The following is a 22,543-nucleotide window of genomic DNA, read 5'->3' on the forward strand; positions in this document are numbered from 1 at the left end:
CAGAGTAGGTATTACTAACATATCTACCTGTATGTGATGCGTAGCTGGGTCACGTCAGAGTAGGTATTATATCTACCTGTATGTGATGCGTAACTGGGTCACGTCAGAGTAGGTATTATTCAGTTTCTCCAGGGACTCCTTTCCCGAACACAGCCACTCAGGCACCCCTCTGACTGCCCTGGACAGGCTCGTGTTGCCCCCCTGCTCCACTGCTGCTTTCGTCATTTCTTTCGCCAGCCTCAGAGCCCGGCCGTAGTCCAGCGTGCAGTTGAACGCCGTTTCCCAGAATTCCTCAGTGAGCGGGTTGGAGTAGGGGTCTATGTTTAGCAGGTAACGCTGGAGACCGGGGATCTCAGCACGCTTCAGACCGAATCCCAGGGTACCACCCAGCAATGAACTCACCTGGACGCAGAAAACACCCAACATATCAGGGAACACCGCTTTCCAATAAAAATGGTCACTCTGCTGACTCTAATTCTATCGTCCCTGTGACCCCTGGTTGAACCTAACCATTAGTTGACCCCCTCACCCCAGGCTGGTTGATCAGTGCAGAGGTGACCCAGGCCTCACTGGCAATCCAGGTGCGGTTGGTGACATTGTGTTGGATCAGCTCCTGGATCAGAGGGCTCAGGTCCACATCAGAGGAGAACACCACAATGATTTTAGCTGTCGACTCCACCACCGTCTCCACAATACGCTGGATGTCCTCTGGAGAGCTCACCTGCACAGGACAGGAAACAGTAGGGAGGATGGGGTTCCAAAACTTTATTAACTTGTTTATGGCACAAGCAAATTGATGGAGAGAAATAGAGGGAAATAGACGGAAGAACAGAGAGAAGAAGAGAGAAGAAGAACAGAGAGAGAAGAACAGAGAGAAGAAGAGAGAAAGGAAGAGAGAGAAGAAGAGAGAGAAGAAGAGAGAGAAGAAGAGAAAGATGAAGAGAGAGAAGGAGAGAGAAGAAGAGAAGAAGAGAGAGAAGAAGAACAGAGAGAAGAAGAGAGAAGAAGAACAGAGAGAAGAACAGAGAGAAGAAGAGAGAGAAGAAGAGAGAGAAGAAGAAAGAGAAGGAGAGAGAGAAGAAGAGAAAGATGAAGAGAGAGAAGGAGAGAGAGAAGAAGAGAGAGAAGAAGAGACAGAAGAAGAGAGAGAAGAAGAGAAAGATGGAGAGAGAGAAGGAGAGAGAGAAGAGAGAGAAGAAGAGAGAGAAGAAGAGAGAGAAGAAGAGAAAGATGAAGAGAGAGAAGGAGAGAGAAGAAGAGAGAGAAGAAGAGAGAGAAGGAGAGAAGAAGAGAGAGAATGAGAGAGAGAAGAAGAGAGAGAATGAGAGAGAGAAGAAGAGAGAGAAGAAGAGAGAGAAGAAGAGAGAGAAGAAGAGAGAGAAGAAGAGAGAGAAGGAGAGAGAGAAGGAGAGAGAGAAGAGGAGAGAGAAGAAGAGAGAAAAGAAGAGAGAGAAGAAGAGAGAGAAGAAGAGAGAGAAGAAGAGAGAGAAGGAGAGAGAGAAGAGAGAGAAGAAGAGAAAGATGAAGAGAGAGAAGGAGAGAGAGAAGGAGAGAGAGAAGAAGAGAGAGAAGGAGAGAGAGAAGGAGAGAGAAGAAGAGAGAGAAGAACAGAGAGAAGAACAGAGAGAAGGAGAGAGAGAAGAAGAGAGAGAAGAAGAGAGAGAAGAAGAGAGAGAAGAAGAGAGAGAAGGAGAGAGAGAAGGAGAGAGAGAAGAAGAGAGAGAAGAAGAGAGAGAAGAAGATAGAGAAGAAGAGAGAGAAGAAGAGAGAGAAGGAGAGAGAGAAGAAGATAGAAGAAGAGAGAAGAAGAAGAGAGAAGAAGAGAGAGAAGAAGATAGAAGAAGAGAGAAGAAGAGAGAAGAAGAGAGAGAAGAAGATAGAAGAAGAGAGAATAAGAGAGAGAAGGAGAGAGAGAAGAAGAGAGAGAAGGAGAGAGAAGAAGAGAGAGAAGAAGAGAGAGAAGGAGAGAGAGAAGAAGAGAGAGAAGGAGAGAGAAGAAGAGAGAGACGAACAGAGAGAAGACCAGAGAGAAGAACAGAGAAGAACAGAGAGAAGAAGAGAGAGAAGAAGAGAGGCAGAAACAGAGTGAGACACTGAGGGCTGTGATGTAATGGAAACAGTAACCGGTCACCTTGGGCAGGGTCTCAGAGAAAGAGATGCAGACCCCAGCCTCCTCCACCTGTTCCTTGAAGGCCTTGATGCCATACTTCCCATAGTCATCGTCCGCGGCGATGGTTCCCACCCAGGTCCAGCCGAAGTGCAGCACCAGGCGGGCCATTGCCTCAGACTGGTAGACGTCGTTAGGGATGGTCCTCAGAAAGGTGGGAAACTGGAACTTACTGTCCAACACAGAGCAGGACGACGCGTAACTCACCTAGAGACGAGGAGAGGGATAGAGAGAGAGGGAGGAGAGTGGGAGAGAGAGAGAAGAGAGAAGGAGAGAGGGAGAGGAGAGAGGAGAGAGAGCGAGGAGAGAGAGGGAGGAGAGAGGGAGAAGAGAGGGTGAGAGAGGGAGGAGAGAGGGAGAGAGTGGGAGAGAGAGAGAAGAGAGAATGAGGGAGGAGAGAGGGAGAGGAGAGAGGGAGAGAGAGGGAGAAGAGAGGGTGAGAGAGGGAGGAGAGAGGGAAAGAGGAGAGAGAGAGGGAGGAGAGAGAGGGAGGAGAGAGGGTGAGAGAGGGAGGAGAGAGGGAAAGAGGAGAGAGGGAAAGAGGAGAGAGGGAGGAGAGAGGGAAAGAGGAGAGAGGGAGGAGAGAGGGAGAGGAACATGTCCACTGGATTAGGCCCCACCGCACCTAGATAGATATAGGAGCTGCAGTGAAGAGGAGAGTCCATGTATTAATATGTAGATAGACAGAGATACCTGGGGGAAATAGTAGAGTCCCAGTATGCGCGCGGTGGCAATGGACAGGTCTGACCCCCCAGCCCCCACTAGAGCGGCCAGGGGCGCCCCTGTGCCACAGCGGTAGTTGGGCACGGCCTCTTCCTGCCCCGTCAGGTAGGTGAGGGTGCCCTCCACAGCCTTGGAGATGGTGAAACAGGAGTCGTAGATGACATATCCCAGGTCTGTATCAGGGAGGAGGTCTGTCCGCTTGTTGATCTCATCAATGGCGAAGAGCATTGTCTGAGTCCAACGGAACGTCCGGAAGTTAAACCTGGATGAGAAGTGATGACGGTGATAATGACGGTGACGATGATGATGGGAAATAGTTAGAAATAGTAATAGTAGTGGAATCCTGACATTACTGTTAAACCATCTTGAATAGTGCTGTATCTTCAATATATTATAAAATGTAGTGAAGTTGCATTACACCGCCACTAGAGGGCAACAAAAGATATTTAAAAAAAGACCCAATATTGGTGGAATGACAACAAGCCCAGATCATCATAATATAGTTTATTGGCTAATATAGGAGCAACTCAGATCTAGGGGACTGAAGGGCTATGAGTAGGGATGATGGTGATTGTTGAGTCACCGATTGGATGAGGGAGCAGGACCTTGAAGGGAGGAGGAGGGGGTGACTCAGTAGAGAAGCAATTCCCAGAATGTTCTGGTTCTAAATACCATTCACATAATATTTTAAATACAACAGGGCTAATTTATTCTAATTTCGAAAATGTTCCCACATTCACACCGTCACTCTCTCCACCTCTCAATCCAGTTTAACTGCCTTAAACTCCTGAGTAATATAATGTAATTGTATCCCATGACACTAAATATTCACCGGTACTCACCCCTCGCATCCCAGGGACAGCGGCACCGAGGAACTGTTGGTATTGGCTGAGGCGATGCGGCGGTGAACGGGAAACATCCCTCCCATGACCACCTTTTTCTTCTCCACGTTCCTGTACCCGCTCAGGTTAAACTTGGCCTTCAGTTTACAGCTGGACTCCGCCGAGATGGACGCGTAAAAGTGGAGAAAAGCACATAATCCACACAGTAACCGGTATTTCCAATTGAATCCAGTATTATCCATGATATGAACGTGTGGTATAAAAGTAGCTTGATCACAGTGTCAGGCTCTGAAGAAACAGCATCAGTACAAACAGGTGCTTCTGCCAAATCTCACGGGATGATTATCGGCAGTGTTGCATAATACAATTTGACAAAACAGCCTCCTCATGGAGACATGAGATAAGTAAAAAGGGCTGTTGAGGTTCATAGATTATGAACATTATTGACTGTAATAAATTCATGAAAATAATTACATTTAATTTGTGTAATAAAAATAATAACTAAGAATTGAGCAGATTATAGGCCTAGGAGATATATGCGCCTTAGTGTTTAAATATATTTTGTGTCGCTTTCATTACTTTATAATAGCCTATAGGGTTTTGCATTCTTGGCCTTCTAATCAAAATGATAAAGTTATAAATTAAGGACACATGACTGTAGAAGTGTAGGCTAAATAACCTTGTGTAAAGTGCGATGCGTAATTAAGAGTTAGCAAATTCAAAATAAAGACCAATTAATTATCTGGCATGTGATTGTCTGTCTGTATTCATGTTAACGACATAACACAAAGCGCCACGGGCTCTGATTTAATTGGCAGTAGCATGTGGTGATCTGCACTGGAGATGCGGATGAGCGCTCACGGGACATTGGCCTTAATGCTCAGTAATTACTTCGGCATACTGTTTCGTTTATTCCGAAGCGTCCTCTGGGTCTCTCGCTGTAGTGAGTCTGAGCTTGTCGACACTTGTCCTTCAATCATCGGGGAGAGGAACACCTGAACCCCCGCAGTGGAGAGACACCGGTGGCACAGTATCGCTGGCGGGGTTCAGTTTGCACAAACAGGTGGCTTCTCGAGTTGACACTTTAAGCTTACTGAAACCCAAATGTATCATTTATTTGTAATTTGTTTTAAAATGTAGAACCCATATCTGCGTATCCAACTGCTTCTGTTCTGGCACTGTCCCTGCTCTTCAGAACCCAGGTTTGACACTATCGGTTTGAATGTTGCTTATTTATTTATTATTACATTTTCAGGACAGAGAAACATGCTCTGCCTATGTAAGCCTACTTCATTACATATGTATTTTAATGGTGTGCGTTTTATTACAATATAGTTTATTTATTGCCCTATCGTGATGGAACGGTCCCCAAACCTATACCCTAGACACCCACCTGGGCGACGCATTCAGTAAGGAGAAGTCCTGATCTGTTTTTATGGGCCCACTGTAAGTAGCCGATAGGCAGCCAGAACAGAAAGATTAATGCAGTCAGAGATGTACTAGAGCAGCAGCTCCTGCCTCAAGATGCTGAGCCTGCCTCAAGATTCTGAGCCTGCCTCAAGATGCTGAGCCTGCCTCGAGATTCTGAGCCTGCCTCGAGATTCTGAGCCTGCCTCAAGATGCTGAGCCTGCCTCGAGATTCTGAGCCTGCCTCGAGATGCTGAGCCTGCCTCGAGATTCTGAGCCTGCCTCGAGATGCTGAGCCTGCCTCGAGATGCTGATCCTGCCTCGAGATTCTGAGCCTGCCTCGAGATTCTGAGCCTGCCTGAAGATTCTGAGCCTGCCTCAAGCAGAGCCCCCTGATGGGTGAGCATAATACACAAGGAATTTCTCCAAGCTGCTAATGAGAACCTTGACGACCTTGTACCTAGCCGGTGGGGATTCTGGTGGGGTGCCCCCAACCAGGCAGTGGCAGTGCTGGCAACACTAGCTGCAGTAACCCATGGTGAGGGGGTCACACTCTGACAATCAGAGAGGGGGCAAATTATTGTGGCCCTGGTGGCACAAAATAAAAGGTCTGACTGCACAGAGATTCTTGGGAAAATGGCCACAACAGCATGTGTGTGTTTCAGGGTAGGGGGGTGTATCTGAGAACCATCAGCTAGGACTTGACATTGGTTAATCAAATCTTCCATTCTTGGTCAATGTTGCATGGCCTTCTCAAACAGCTACTACTGTATATGCATTCACACATCAAGTCTTCTCTTGAGTTGGGCTCGGGGATGGAACAACTGTTGAACGTCTGAGCTTGTGGTTGTTTGTGGTGGGAGAGGAGTTGAGTGTGTAACGGTGTGTGTGTGTGTGTGTGTGTGTGTGTGTGTGTGTGTGTGTGTGTGTGTGTGTGTGTGTGTGTGTGTGTGTGTCTATATCACACATCTGTTGTTAGGGACAATACAGGATGAATCACAATCATTGTTTGCTAAAATAATTGCTTGCCAAAACTGTAATTTTTGTAAATGGCAATCCTGGTTATAGCTAACAATCCTTCTCATGACCTGCCTACATTATTACAAATATTATTTGTTAATTGTACAAATTAAGATACACAATATTTTTCAATAATGATATAATCGATGTGAGGATGATAGAAATGCATTTGTCTGCTGATCTGTTTCTGTTCTGTGGGTTTCACTGTGGGGTCTTTTCCAAGGATGGGTCCCGGTCTCTCAGGGGCCCTGGGATCCGGGGGGTCGGGGGTGGTCTGCCGGTCACTGGGATGACAACCCAACTTAACGTGTGTGCATGTGCATGTGTCTGCTCAAACGGTCAGAAACAGACTCCATGAGGGTGGTATGAGGGCCCGACGTTCACAGGTGGGGGTTGGGCTTACAGCCCAACACCGTGCAGGACGTTTGGCATTTGCCAGAGAACGCCAAGATTGGCAAATTCGCCACTGGCGCCCTGTGCTCTTCACAGATGAAAGCAGGTTCACACTGAGCACATGAGCACATGTGACAGACGTGACAGAGTCTGGAGACGCCGTGGAGAACGTTCTGCTGCCTGCAACATCCTCCAGCATGACCGGTTTGGCAGTGGGTCAGTCATGGTGTGGGGTGGCATTTCTTTGTGGGGCCGCACAGCCCTCCATGTGCTCGCCAGAGGTAGCCTGACTGCCATTAGGTACCGAGATGAGATCCTCAGACCCCTTGTGAGACCATATGCTGACACATGCACATTTGTGGCCTGCTGGAGGTCATTTTGCAGGGCTCTGGCAGTGCTCCTCCTTGCACAAAGGCGGAGGTAGCGGTCCTGCTGCTGGGTTGTTGCCCTCCTACGGCCTCCTCCACGTCTCCTGATGTACTGGCCTGTCTCCTGGTAGCGCCTCCATGCTCTGGACACTACGCTGACAGACACAGCAAACCTTCTTGCCACAGCTCGCATTGATGTGCCATCCTGGATGAGTTGCACTACCTGAGCCACTTGTGTGGGTTGTAGACTCCGTCTCATGCTACCACTAGAGTGAAAGCATCGCCAGCATTCAAAAGTGACCAAAACATCAGCCAGGAAGTATAGGAACTGAGAAGTGGTCTGTGGTCACCACCTGCAGAACCACTCCTTTATTGGGGGTGTCTTGCTAATTGCCTATAATTTCCACCTTTTGTCTATTCCATTTGCACAACAGCATGTGAAATTTATTGTCAATCAGTGTTGCTTCCTAAGTGGACAGTTTGATTTCACAGAAGTGTGATTGACTTGGAGTTACATTGTGTTGTTTAAGTGTTCCCTTTATTTTTTTGAGCAGTGTATATAAAGTTCCAGTCCATTTAAAAAAAGGCCCCTTACACTTCAGTGTTGTGATGAGAAAATTCTAGCAAAAATGCATAGCGCATTGAATTAAAAAGGTATTGTCGGATATTATTCATTCTAATCGGACAGGTTTTTTACATGGACGATACATTGGCGATAATATAAGACAAGTACTAGAAACAATAGAACACTTTGAAAAATCTGGGAACCCTGGCCTGGTATTCATAGCGGACTTTGAAAAGGCTTTTGATGACGTACAACTGGATTGATATATAAATGGCTGGAGTATTTATATTTTGGAGAATCTCTTATAAAATGGGTTAAAGTTATGTATAGTAACCCTAGGTGTAAAATAGTAAATAATGGCTACTTCTGAGAAAGTATTAAAACTGTCTAGAGGAGTAAAACAAGGTTGTCCACTATCGGCATATATATTTATTATTGCCATTGAAATGTTAGCTGTTAAAATCAGATCCAACAATAATATTAACAGCTTATAAATCCAGGGCTTAAAAAGAAGGTGTCATTGATGATTCATGTTCTTTTAAATCCCCAATAAAAATCCCTCCACAGCCTCATAGAGGATCTAGATACCTGTTCTAATCTCTCTGGATTACAACCAAATTATGTGTATTTATTATATTGCGTATTGGATCACAAACAAAAAAATACAACTTTTACATTACTGTGAAGTCTACCAATGAAATGACCTGATGGGGATGTGGACATACTCGGTATACATATCCCGAAATAAATTCTCACTACAATACATTTTCATAGAAAATGTGAAAAAAAATAGATAAGATCTTGCTACCATAGAAAGGAAGATATTTATCTATTTGTGGAACAAGGTCCCTGATTAACTAGTCATATCCCAGTTGATCTATTTGTGGAACAAGGTCCCTGATTAACTAGTCATATCCCAGTTGATCTATTTGCTGATGGTCTTGCCTACACCTAATGACACGTTTTGAAATTATACAGTGAATTCGGAAAGTACTCAGACCCAACTCTGGAGCACTGTCACAAGTGACCATCGGGTTCTTGGTCACCTCCCTGACCAAGGCCCTTCTCCCCCGATTGCTCAGTTTGGCCCGGGCGGCCAGCTCTAGGAAGACTCTTGGTGGTTCCAAACTTCTTCCATTTTAGAATGATGGAGGCTACTGTGTTCTTGGGGACCTTCAAGTGAAGGGGTCTGAATACCTTCCCGAATGCACTGTACACTGTGTGTATGTACAGCACCCGTCAAAAGTGGACACACCTACTCATTCAATGTTTGTTTTGTTTTTTTTACTATTTTCTGCAATGGAGAATAATAGTGAAGACATCAAAACTATGAAATAACACAATCATGTATTAACCAACAAAAAGTGTTAAATCAAAAATGTATTTTATATTTGAGATTCTTCAAAGTAGCCACCCTTTGCCTCAATGACAACTTTGCATACATCTACTTCCCTAACTACCTCATAAGTCTAAGGATGTAGACAGAAGAGCCAGTAGAAATTGAACTCATGACCTTCCTGACCCAGAGGCACGTGCTAAAGGTTCCACAGTCCCCCGTGAAGGGAAGTTCAATGCCAGACATCAATTAGTCACGCTCCGGTCTCAAACCTAATAAGAGACGCCCGTTCTCGAGGACCTATATATAGTATTCTGCTACAAACAGAATACTAGAAAAGTATTGCGAAATACAAACATTAAAACATCTGTTGGTTGTGAAAATAAATCTAGACATCTTTCAATAGTTGGCCAAGAGTGTGAGAATACAGATTCAACATGGACTTATTTATTAAAGCTTGGTTTTTCATTATACAAATGTCATGGTGAAACTGCATGCGGTGGCTGGTTGTGAGGCACGTTACTAAGGAAAAATGAGCATTGATCATTTTAAACAAAATTATCTGACACAGAATTGCATAACTTAAATCATTTCAATATTGCAGTAAAATCCAACTATAAAATTAAACCCATAAATTTTAAAGCCGTTTTTGTTTTCCAAGTAAACATGTGTATCATAAAATACACAAGTAAAAGGCAACACAAAAGGAGAGACATTAAGAACAAGTTGCAATTAAGACAGTTAATGAACAGATTCATTTTGCATTGGGTATTTTGCTGTTATAACTAAATAATATCTAAGGTGAGGGGTACAAAGTCAAACACAGAGGCATGTAAATCAGTATTATCGCACAGTAAAACATGACCTACAGGCTGGACATGGGGCAGACAGGACTCCTTAAGACGACTTGTTTCAGGCCCAGTAAAACGCTGAGTCCTGGACTAGCTGAGGACTATCTCATTAAATGAATGCTGACAGCATTCGCAGAGCCAGGTTCCTGGGAATGCCTATTTGGGGACTCCTCTGGTAGTTGAATACGTTCAAGACGGCCACTGCCAGTCTTCAATTTGACCTTTGACACTATAAGAAAGGGGGATGCTTCGTGATTGGGGTTTTAAAATCGGTCAAGTGGAAGTACATTCCCTTCGCGTCAGGAAAGCACCATGGCTTTATGGGTAAAAAGAGAAATGTGCAAACGTTGCTCCTACACACCTGTAGGAGGTGATAACAACAAAGATGACATTCACACATCAATTAGACAATACTAACATCTGAATTCATTGTCAGTCCTCTTGTTTCTCTGAAAAACACGAAGAAAAAAAGAATGAACCAAAAACAAAAAGGAGGAGCAAAGAAACAGGCAAAAAAAAGGCCAACCCATCATTTTGGGGGCTTCCCACAGTTACACATCTGTGATAATAAACTAATATGTTCTGTTGACCGCGGTCGGTAGCTTAACCATCACCATTTTGATTTAAGTGGATCGTTAACAAGAGATAATAACCCAGATCTAATTTCACCACAGCTCATCTACATTTGGCAAAATGAAAAGTAAAAAAAATAAAATAATACTAATTGGTCACAGTTTCTCTGCTGAATGACTTTGGGCAGGCAACCCCTGTCTCTTTGTACAGTATACAGTTGAAACGTAAATGGATGAGTAAAAATCCTCTTGGGACAAAAAGAACCGTCAGAAGTGTAACAAAAAAAAAAGCAACAAATAATTTAAAAAACGATGGATGACTTTTTAAACCACTGGCTAGTATCCTGTTCTTCCTTCTCCGTTATGTCATACAAGTCGTTTTGCTTTCTTCAGTTGTTGGTCTCACGCTGTAATCTGAGGCATACCGTGTACACAATCCACTTCCTGAACTCCTTAACTCTTGACCTCAACTGGCTGTTTCCAAACAGGAAGTGGCACTTACACCAAAGAGGGAAAAATGTATCGTCACGCACGAAGAAATGGATCCAAAAAGATGGTTGAATAGTCATCACATCTATTCAACCAACCTCCCCAAAAAATAAACAGGGAGGAGGGGGGGGGGCAGAGTGGCAGCTTCAAGTGTGCGCTGATCACAGTACTGCCTGCTTTCCTTGGGAATGTTCTACGGGGGGGGGGGGGGGGGGAGTGTGGAGTGTGGAGGCGTTAGGAGAGGGAAAGAAAGTAGGAGAGGAGGAGTGAGACTGGGAGGGGGGGGGGAGTGTGGAGTGTGGAGGTGTTAGGAGAGGGAAAGAAAGTAGGAGAGGAGGTGTGAGACTGGGAGGGGGGGGGAGTGTGGAGTGTGGAGGCGTTAGGAGAGGGAAAGAAAGTAGGAGAGGAGGAGTGAGACTGGGAGGGGAGTGTGGAGGTGTTAGGAGAGGGAAAGAAAGTAGGAGAGGAGGTGTGAGACTGGGAGGGGGGGGGAGTGTGGAGTGTGGAGGCGTTAGGAGAGGGAAAGAAAGTAGGAGAGGAGGAGTGAGACTGGGAGGGGAGTGTGGAGGTGTTAGGAGAGGGAAAGAAAGTAGGAGAGGAGGTGTGAGACTGGGAGGGGGGGGGGGGGGGGGGTGTGGAGGTGTTAGGAGAGGGAAAGAAAGTAGGAGAGGAGGAGTGAGACTGGGAGGGGGGGGCAGGCCAGGGGAGTGTGGAGGTGTTAGGAGAGGGAACGAAAGTAGGAGAGGAGGAGTGAGACTGGGAGGGGGGGGGGGGGCAGGCCAGGGGAGTGTGGAGGTGTTAGGAGAGGGAACGAAAGTAGGAGAGGAGGTGTGAGACTGGGAGGGGGGGGGGGGGGGGGGGGGGGGGGGGGGGGGGGGGCGGGGGAGTGTGGAGGTGTTAGGAGAGGGAACGAAAGTAGGAGAGGAGGAGTGAGACTGGGAGGGGGGGGGCAGGCCAGGGGAGTGTGGAGGTGTTAGGAGAGGGAACGAAAGTAGGAGAGGAGGAGTGAGACTGGGAGGGGGGGGCAGGCCAGGGGAGTGTGGAGGTGTTAGGAGAGGGAACGAAAGTAGGAGAGGAGGGGTGAGACTGGGAGGGGAGTGTGGAGGTGTTAGGAGAGGGAAAGAAAGGAGGAGGAGCTCACCACACCTCCCTTCTCTCTCTCTCGCTCTCTCTCCCTTCTCTCTCTCTCTCTCTCTCCATGAGCTCTACTCCCACTCTGTGGTGCCGGGAGGTTTGGAGGTCAGGTCAAACATCACCCGGGAGATGCCAGGGATCTTCTTGATCTCATTCACCATTTTCAGCACCACCTGGGGAGACATGACAGATAATACAAGAGAAGAGAAAAGGGTTAAAACTGGAGACTGGTTTAAACATCTGCACTGAGAGAACAATGTCTGTCTGTCTAATCCCCATCTGGTGGCTCGCCGCAGTACCTCCTCCGGGATGTGCTTTCCGGGCGTGGCAGGTATCCCGGTCATGAAGTCGCTGGTGATGAACGTTCTGACGACCACAGAGCGCCGACAGGACGGCTGCCTCTGTGAGGAATCGCGGTCAAAGTGCAGCGGGGTCAGGATGACCGGCATCTGGCTGATCTTCCCAGAGTAACCTGGGAGAAAGAGGGCACCGAGTTACCACAGCAGACAGGGTTAGCAACCAACAGGTCATAAAAGAACTGTGTTCTATAGGGATGGGGGTTTGAAATCATTTCACTATTGAAATAGTATCATGAATTTTTGTTGGATATCTGATACACATGTCTTTTGTTTTAAACTTTAGCACTGCTGTGCAAAGGGAGAGACTCTGGCCATGCAACTGCAGATGTGGTGGTGTGATGGGATCAAGCAGACGGAGGGAGAGAGACGCCAACGCAACACTAGCTAACTTGTAGCAGCCACAATGTTATTTATCACCCCGTGTAACAGTGTCTGTCTTGACTGGAGTAGACTAGAGAAGATAGCTAGGCTAATTGACGCCACATACTGTGCTTTCTCCCCAAGCCCATTCAGTAAAACCACAGCCTACCTATTGGTTACTCATTGTAGCTTACTCATTATTAACTTTTAAATTGTGTATTCCCCCCCCCCCATCTCGCATTACACTAGTGAACGCTCACTCTACTTGCTACACAGTGAACCTCTTTGATTGGCCAACATAATTGACAAGCTACAGGTCGACTGCCACGCACGTCACAAAAAAAAACTACACTGAAAAGTGAGTTGTTTTATTACATAATTACATTTTTAATGTCATGGTATATCATTATATGTAACAATGTCACATAGATATTTAAAATTTTGAAAAAGCCTTTGTGTTAAAAAAAGGCCTATCATTTTTTTATCATCTCACACAAGTATTTGAATACTAACGTCCGCTTGGATATTGGAATAACCGAAAACACCACTTGAGATCTATACATTCTATTTCTATACTATAATATTCTGACCCCGCCCCCCTCTCCTGAAGCAGGAAACCACTTACCAGACTCTCTGAGGATGGAGTGGGCCACGAAGTCGGCCTGTCTGAGTGTGCTGAGAACGCCCGTGGTCAGGAAGGTGGGGGTGATGTCTGTGGGGGGCTCCTTCACGTGGGACCCAAATACATACACAACTCTGGAGGGAGGCGGGAGAGAGGAAAGACGGTCCATATGGCTTCCTGCTAGCAGTAACTGGTTCTACTTCATCTACTAACATGTACTGTGTGTGTGTGTTACCTGTTGATGGTGTGGCACATGCGAGGGATGAGTCTGGCCAGGAACATGAGGGATTCCCAGTGTGGAGCCTCTTTACTGGTGACCCCACACACATAGCTATAGGACCGACAGTCACCCTACACACAGACACACAGAGAGAGAACAGGTTAGGAGCCTCTTTACTGGTGACCCCACACACATAGCTATAGGACCGACAGTCACCCTACACACACGACTACAAAACCGACAGTCACCCCCCAACACAGCTATAGCACCGACAGTCACCCCAGACACACACGGCTATAGTACCGACAGTCACCCTACACACACACACACACATGGCTATAGTACCGACAGTCACCCCATACACACACGACTATTGTACCGACAGTCACCCCCCACAAACACGGCTATAGTACCGACAGTCACCCCAGACACACACGGCTATAGTACCGACAGTCACCCTACACACACACACGGCTATTGTACCGAAAGTCACTATACACACGGCTATAGTACCGACAGTCACCTGCCACACACACGGCTATAGTACCGAAAGTCACTATACACACACACACGGCTATAGTACCGGCAGTCACCCGAAACACACGCGTCTAAAGAACCGACAGTCACCCTACACACGCTGCTATAGTACCGACAGTCACCCTACACACACACGGCTATAGTACCTACAGTCACCCCACACAGCTATAGTACCTAGTCACCCCCCACACACGCGGCTATAGTACCTAGTCACCCCCCACACGGCTATAGGACCGAAAGTCACCCCCCACACACGGCTATAGTACCGACAGGAACGACTTGATTAGTGTAGTGTTAGCTAGCTACATAGTTGTCTTTGCTGTCTTTGTATCTAAGATAGTTGCATTAGCTAGCCAGTTTCGGTTAGCTAGCCAGCTATTTTCGTTCTTTTAACGTAACGTAACGTAGTCAACACTGCTAGCTAGCTAGCTAGCCAGCCAGCTAGCCACCGAATAGCAGCACTGTAGAAACTATTACATTCAACGGAACAACGGAACGACTTGATTAGTGTAGTGTTAGCAGCACTGTAGAAACTATTACATTCGTAGTCTAGAGTAATTATCGGTTAGCTAGCCAGCTATTTTCGTCCGCCGCGCTGCCGTTCTCCTACCTAGTCACACTGCTAGCTAGCCAACTTCTACCGAATAGCAGCACTGTAGAAACTATTACATTACAACGGAACGATTTGATTAGTGTAGTGTTAGCTAGCTACATAGTTGTCTTTGCTGTCCTTGTATCTAAGACAATTGTGTAGTTTAGACTAATTATCTAGCCAGTTACCGAGGTTACCTAGCTAGCTATCGAGGTTACCTAGCCAGCTACACTTTCTAACAAAGTCAACAACGCAGCCACTGCTAGCTAGCCTACTTCAGCAGTACTGTATCATTTTAATCACTTTAGTCAATAAGATTTTTGCAACGTAAGCTTAACTTTCTGAACATTCGAGACGTGTAGTCCACTTGTCATTCCAATCTCCTTTGCACTAGCGTAGCCTCTTCTGTAGCCTGTCAACTATGTGTCTGTCTATCCCTGTTCTCTCCTCTCTGCACAGACCATACAAACGCTTCACACCGCGTGGCCGCGGCCACCCTAACCTGGTGGTCCCAGCGCGCACGACCCACGTGGAGTTCCAGGTCTCCGGCAGCCTCTGGAACTGCCGATCTGCGGCCAACAAGGCAGAGTTCATCTCAGCCTATGCTTCCCTCCAGTCCCTCGACTTCTTGGCACTGACGGAAACATGGATCACCACAGATAACACTGCCACTCCTACTGCTCTCTCCTCGTCTGCCCACGTGTTCTCGCACACCCCGAGAGCTTCTGGTCAGCGGGGTGGTGGCACCGGGATCCTCATCTCTCCCAAGTGGTCATTCTCTCTTTCTCCCCTTACCCATCTGTCTATCGCCTCCTTTGAATTCCATGCTGTCACAGTTACCAGCCCTTTCAAGCTTAACATCCTTATCATTTATCGCCCTCCAGGTTCCCTCGGAGAGTTCATCAATGAGCTTGATGCCTTGATAAGCTCCTTTCCTGAGGACGGCTCACCTCTCACAGTTCTGGGTGACTTTAACCTCCCCACGTCTACCTTTGACTCATTCCTTTCTGCCTCCTTCTTTCCACTCCTCTCCTCTTTTGACCTCACCCTCTCACCTTCCCCCCCTACTCACAAGGCAGGCAATACGCTTGACCTCATCTTTACTAGATGCTGTTCTTCCACTAACCTCATCGCAACTCCCCTCCAAGTCTCCGACCACTACCTTGTATCCTTTTCCCTCTCATCCAACACTTCCCACACTGCCCCTACTCGGATGGTATCGCGCCGTCCCAACCTTCGCTCTCTCTCCCCCGCTACTCTCTCCTCTTCCATCCTATCATCTCTTCCCTCTGCTCAAACCTTCTCTAACCTATCTCCTGACTCTGCCTCCTCAACCCTCCTCTCCTCCCTTTCTGCATCCTTTGACTCTCTATGTCCCCTATCCTCCAGGCCGGCTCGGTCCTCCCCTCCTGCTCCGTGGCTCGACGACTCATTGCGAGTTCACAGAACAGGGCTCCGGGCAGCCGAGCGGAAATGGAGGAAAACTCGCCTCCCTGCGGACCTGGCATCCTTTCACTCCCTCCTCTCTACATTTTCCTCTTCTGTCTCTGCTGCTAAAGCCACTTTCTACCACTCTAAATTCCAAGCATCTGCCTCTAACCCTAGGAAGCTCTTTGCCACCTTCTCCTCCCTCCTGAATCCTCCTCCCCCTCCCCCCCCCCCTCCTCCCTCTCTGCAGATGACTTCGTCAACCATTTTGAAAAGAAGGTCGACGACATCCGATCCTCGTTTGCTAAGTCAAACGACACCGCTGGTTCTGCTCACACTGCCCTACCCTGTGCTCTGACCTCTTTCTCCCCTCTCTCTCCAGATGAAATCTCGCGTCTTGTGACGGCCGGCCGCCCAACAACCTGCCCGCTTGACCCTATCCCCTCCTCTCTTCTCCAGACCATTTCCGGAGACCTTCTCCCTTACCTCACCTCGCTCATCAACTCATCCCTGACCGCTGGCTACGTCCCTTCCGTCTTCAAGAGAGCGAGAGTTGCACCCCTTCTGAAAAAACCTACACTCGATCCCTCCGATGTCAACAACTACAGACCAGTATCCCTTCTTTCTTTTCTCTCCAAAACTCTTGAACGTGCCGTCCTTGGCCAGCTCTCCTGCTATCTCTCTCAGAATGACCTTCTTGATCCAAATCAGTCAGGTTTCAAGACTAGTCATTCAACTGAGACTGCTCTTCTCTGTATCACGGAGGCGCTCCGCACTGCTAAAGCTAACTCTCTCTCCTCTGCTCTCATCCTTCTAGACCTATCGGCTGCCTTCGATACTGTGAACCATCAGATCCTCCTCTCCACCCTCTCCGAGTTGGGCATCTCCGGCGCGGCCCACGCCTGGATTGCGTCCTACCTGACAGGTCGCTCCTACCAGGTGGCGTGGCGAGAATCTGTCTCCTCACCACGTGCTCTCACCACTGGTGTCCCCCAGGGCTCTGTTCTAGGCCCTCTCCTATTCTCGCTATACACCAAGTCACTTGGCTCTGTCATAACCTCACATGGTCTCTCCTATCATTGCTATGCAGACGAAACACAATTAATCTTCTCCTTTCCCCCTTCTGATGACCAGGTGGCGAATCGCATCTCTGCATGTCTGGCAGACATATCAGTGTGGATGACGGATCACCACCTCAAGCTGAACCTCGGCAAGACGGAGCTGCTCTTCCTCCCGGGGAAGGACTGCCCGTTCCATGATCTCGCCATCACGGTTGACAACTCCATTGTGTCCTCCTCCCAGAGCGCTAAGAACCTTGGCGTGATCCTGGACAACACCCTGTCGTTCTCAAATAACATCAAGGCGGTGGCCCGTTCCTGTAGGTTCATGCTCTACAACATCCGCAGAGTACGACCCTGCCTCACACAGGAAGCGGCGCAGGTCCTAATCCAGGCACTTGTCATCTCCCGTCTGGATTACTGCAACTCGCTGTTGGCTGGGCTCCCTGCCTGTGCCATTAAACCCCTACAACTCATCCAGAACGCCGCAGCCCGTCTGGTGTTCAACCTTCCCAAGTTCTCTCACGTCACCCCGCTCCTCCGCTCTCTCCACTGGCTTCCAATTGAAGCTCGCATCCGCTACAAGACCATGGTGCTTGCCTACGGAGCTGTGAGGGGAACGGCACCTCAGTACCTTCAGGCTCTGATCAGGCCCTACACCCAAACAAGGGCACTGCGTTCATCCACCTCTGGCCTGCTCGCCTCCCTACCACTGAGGAAGTACAGTTCCCGCTCAGCCCAGTCAAAACTGTTCGCCGCTCTGGCACCCCAATGGTGGAACAAACTCCCTCACGACGCCAGGACAGCGGAGTCAATCACCACCTTCCGGAGACACCTGAAACCCCACCTCTTTAAGGAATACCTAGGATAGGATAAAGTAATCCTTCTGACCCCCCCCCCCCCTTAAAAGATTTAGATGCACTATTGTAAAGTGGCTGTTCCACTGGAAAACATAAGGTGAATGCACCAATTTGTAAGTCGCTCTGGATAAGAGCGTCTGCTAAATGACTTAAATGTAAAATGTAAATGACAGTCACCCCCCCACACACGGCTATAGTACCGACAGTCACCCCCCCACACGGCTATAGTACCGACAGTCACCCCCCACACACGGCTATAGTACCGACAGTCACCCCCCACACACGGCTATAGTACCGACAGTCACCCCCCCCCCACACGGCTATAGTACCGACAGTCACCCCCCCCCCACACAGCTATAGTACCGACAGTCACCCCCCCCCACACAGCTATAGTACCGACAGTCACCCCCCCCACACAGCTATAGTACCGACAGTCACCCCCCCCCCACACAGCTATAGTACCGACAGTCACCCCCCCCCCACACAGCTATAGTACCGACAGTCACCCCCCCCCACACAGCTATAGTACCGACAGTCACCCCCCCCCCACACAGCTATAGTACCGACAGTCACCCCCCCCCCAGCTATAGTACCGACAGTCACCCCCCCCCCAGCTATAGTACCGACAGTCACCCCCCCCCCAGCTATAGTACCGACAGTCACCCCCCCACACAGCTATAGTACCGACAGTCACCCCCCACACAGCTATAGTACCGACAGTCACCCCCCACACAGCTATAGTACCGACAGTCACCCCCCCACACAGCTATAGTACCGACAGTCACCCCCCCACACAGCTATAGTACCGACAGTCACCCCCCCACACAGCTATAGTACCGACAGTCACCCCCCCCACACAGCTATAGTACCGACAGTCACCCCCCCACACAGCTATAGTACCGACAGTCACCCCCCCCACACAGCTATAGTACCGACAGTCACCCCCCCCACACAGCTATAGTACCGACAGTCACCCCCCCACACAGCTATAGTACCGACAGTCACCCCCCCACACAGCTATAGTACCGACAGTCACCCCCCCCACACAGCTATAGTACCGACAGTCACCCCCCCACACAGCTATAGTACCGACAGTCACCCCCCCACACAGCTATAGTACCGACAGTCACCCCCCCACACAGCTATAGTACCGACAGTCACCCCCCCACACAGCTATAGTACCGACAGTCACCCCCCCACACAGCTATAGTACCGACAGTCACCCCCCCACACAGCTATAGTACCGACAGTCATCCCCCACACAGCTATAGTACCGACAGTCACCCCCCCACACAGCTATAGTACCGACAGTCACCCCCCCACACAGCTATAGTACCGACAGTCACCCCCCCACACAGCTATAGTACCGACAGTCACCCCCCCACACAGCTATAGTACCGACAGTCACCCCCCCACACAGCTATAGTACCGACAGTCACCCCCCCACACAGCTATAGTACCGACAGTCACCCCCCCACACAGCTATAGTACCGACAGTCACCCCACACACAGCTATAGTACCGACAGTCACCCCCCCACACAGCTATAGTACCGACAGTCACCCCCCCACACAGCTATAGTACCGACAGTCACCCCCCCACACAGCTATAGTACCGACAGTCACCCCCCCACACAGCTATAGTACCGACAGTCACCCCCCCACACAGCTATAGTACCGACAGTCACCCCCCACACAGCTATAGTACCGACAGTCACCCCCCACACAGCTATAGTACCGACAGTCACCCCCCCACACAGCTATAGTACCGACAGTCACCCCCCCACACAGCTATAGTACCGACAGTCACCCCCCACACAGCTATAGTACCGACAGTCACCCCCCACACAGCTATAGTACCGACAGTCACCCCCCCACACAGCTATAGTACCGACAGTCACCCCCCACACAGCTATAGTACCGACAGTCACCCCCCACACAGCTATAGTACCGACAGTCACCCCACACACAGCTATAGTACCGACAGTCACCCCCCACACAGCTATAGTACCGACAGTCACCCCCCACACAGCTATAGTACCGACAGTCACCCCCCACACAGCTATAGTACCGACAGTCTGGGACCAGTTCTGTATGGTACAGAGGTTCTCTATTGACCAACACTTCATTACTGGGATGATTCATCAGAAGTGATCTATTGGGGTCCATCTTTCACATTTAGACTTCGTTAAACAGACTCTGGGGGATTTGAGGCCTTTGTTATTTCCCTCTTCTCTCAGCCTAACTCCAGAGAATAATACGCCCTTCTGTTTATACTGCTGCGTCTCTCCTGCCCACCGTTACCAACACACACAGTCACACACACTCACTCCTTCTGGGGTAAATTTAGTCCTCTGTGGCTTTTAGCAGGAAGTGAGGGGGAGACACACGCACTACTGAATGGGCGGAGCATGCACTTGTCAAATAAACAAAACATTGTGTAGCCACGACAACCTGGGGCCGAAGGAAATTAAGTAAATGTCCAAAATACCATTTGACACCGCTGAGAGGCCAAACAGACATTGCCCCTAACCACAGATCTAGGATCAGATTAACCTGCCCCAATCCTAACTAGGATTTTTTTTAAATGTTCTCTGACACGGTATCAGTGAGTAGGGGAGAGTTTCACCTACTCAGCCCTGACAGTAGCAGTGTCCTCATGTTATAGTGAGAGGGAGATGGCTGCTCAGTGAAGGAATAACAGGGAGTGTCAAACTAGTCTTGACATGGCTGCTCAGTGAAGGAATAACAGGGAGTGTCAAACTAGTCTTGACATGGCTGCTCAGTGAAGGAATAACAGGGAGTGTCAAACTAGTCTTGGCATGGCTGCTCAGGGAAGGAATAACAGTCCTGGCGTCAGAACCCAAACCACAGGCTAACATTAGACCTAGCTACACCACACTGTCAAAGAGGGACACAAAGAAGAATGAGACTTGAGGTTTGTACTGTTCTACAATGTAGGCACTATGGATTTCTCCTTTAATACAAACAGCTTGTCTGAATTCCCCCCCAAAAAACAGATGGAAGAACAGACACATATAGTCCACTGTGTCATAACGGGTGCTGTTGACCACAGAGCCTAGGTGAAGTAATTGGGCAGACACACAGCCCATTGGGTCAAAGAGGGTGCTGTTGACCACAGAGCCTAGGTGAAGTAATTGGGCAGACACACAGCCCATTGGGTCAAAGAGGGTGCTGTTGACCACAGAGCCTAGGTGAAGTAATTGGGCACACACACAGCCCATTGGGTCAAAGAGGGTGCTGTTGACCACAGAGCCTAGGTAATGTAATGGGGCAGACACATACAGCCCATTGGGTCAAAGAGGGTACTGTTGACCACAGAGCCTAGGTAATGTAATGGGGCAGACACATACAGCCCATTGGGTCAAAGAGGGTGCTGTTGACCACAGAGCCTAGGTGAAGTAATGGGGCAGACACATACAGCCCATTGGGTCAAAGAGGGTGCTGTTGACCACAGAGCCTAGGTGAAGTAATGGGGCAGACACATACAGCCCATTGGGTCAAAGAGGGTGCTGTTGACCACAGAGCCTAGGTGAAGTAATGGGGCAGACACATACAGCCCATTGGGTCAAAGAGGGTGCTGTTGACCACAGAGCCTAGGTGAAGTAATGGGGCAGACACATACAGCCCATTGGGTCAAAGAGGGTACTGTTGACCACAGAGCCTAGGTGAAGTAATTGGGCAGACACATACAGCCCATTGCGTCAAAGAGGGTGCTGTTGACCACAGAGCCTAGGTAATGTAATGGGGCAGACACATACAGCCCATTGGGTCAAAGAGGGTGCTGTTGACCACAGAGCCTAGGTGAAGTAATGGGGCAGACACATACAGCCCATTGGGTCAAAGAGGGTGCTGTTGACCACTTGTGTGACGACAAACTTCCGCGGCTCTATGATCTAGGGGGTAATCATCAGTCCAACAGATGCAAACGAGAGATTATTTTGGACAAATTCAAGTATGTTTATCCCCGTTTTGTTCCGTTTGCTTCCATTTAAAATGTTTGTTACCCCCCCCCCCAACAGAATCGGCAGAATGAATACACCCCTGATCACACGCAACCACAGTTCACTTCCATAGAAGCCACATACAAACAGCATGATCATTTTGCTGGTTGTAGAATTCCTTCTTGCATCTAGGCGCTCTCCTCCTCTCACCTTTTCCCCTTTGCTTGTGGACTTCAGTGAACAACACATCAGCTGTCTGTGACCAGGAGACAAAAAAAACCTTGCCAGGCCTTCATATCATAACCGCTACACACAGCCTACATCGTTGTCACCATATTAGCTGTTATAGCTTGTCAACATAGCTACTAGAACTAATGCGTTAGTAAACCCGCTACAATCATGCAGTACAGTGTACAGTCAGCAAGCAGTTTAGCAGTTACACCCGCGGGCCTCAGTGGCAATAAATTAATAAAACCAAAAGCTTACCTTGACTTGGAACAGTTCCAGTGTTAAACAGCCATAGCCAGCTAGCTAACATACCATCCCTCTCTGTTTGAGCAGGGGTTTGAGTAGGCTAAACTAGCTAAGTGAAAGAGGATGAAATAAAATACAACGAAATATAGCTAGCTAGCTCTCGCTTCTTTCATTTTTAAAGAAATGAATTTGCTCAAAACTGT

At 48.5% G+C, this 22,543-nt stretch overlaps 2 protein-coding genes across 2 annotated transcripts in view; both read right to left on the reverse strand.

Moving 5' to 3' along the window:
* The window catches only part of LOC120028517 (vomeronasal type-2 receptor 1), a 14,720-nt gene extending 10,746 nt beyond the window's left edge, over window positions 1–3,974 (reverse strand). Inside the window, exons 1-5 of the mRNA XM_038973713.1 lie at window positions 3,733–3,974; window positions 2,861–3,152; window positions 2,132–2,374; window positions 530–721; window positions 77–402 (exon numbers count right to left, since the gene is read on the reverse strand). Of these exons, the coding sequence (XP_038829641.1) occupies window positions 77–402; window positions 530–721; window positions 2,132–2,374; window positions 2,861–3,152; window positions 3,733–3,974 (1,295 nt within the window). The remainder of the gene's footprint in view (window positions 1–76; window positions 403–529; window positions 722–2,131; window positions 2,375–2,860; window positions 3,153–3,732) is intronic.
* A 7,899-nt stretch (window positions 3,975–11,873) lies between these two features.
* The window catches only part of LOC120028792 (GMP synthase [glutamine-hydrolyzing]-like), a 30,745-nt gene continuing 20,075 nt past the window's right edge, over window positions 11,874–22,543 (reverse strand). The window contains exons 13-16 of the mRNA XM_038974033.1: window positions 13,444–13,559; window positions 13,212–13,342; window positions 12,167–12,339; window positions 11,874–12,040 (exon numbers count right to left, since the gene is read on the reverse strand). Of these exons, the coding sequence (XP_038829961.1) occupies window positions 11,939–12,040; window positions 12,167–12,339; window positions 13,212–13,342; window positions 13,444–13,559 (522 nt within the window). The 3' untranslated portion in view covers window positions 11,874–11,938. The remainder of the gene's footprint in view (window positions 12,041–12,166; window positions 12,340–13,211; window positions 13,343–13,443; window positions 13,560–22,543) is intronic.

Source organism: Salvelinus namaycush, chromosome 34 (genome assembly GCF_016432855.1).
Source record: "Salvelinus namaycush isolate Seneca chromosome 34, SaNama_1.0, whole genome shotgun sequence".
NCBI lineage: Eukaryota > Metazoa > Chordata > Actinopteri > Salmoniformes > Salmonidae > Salvelinus > Salvelinus namaycush.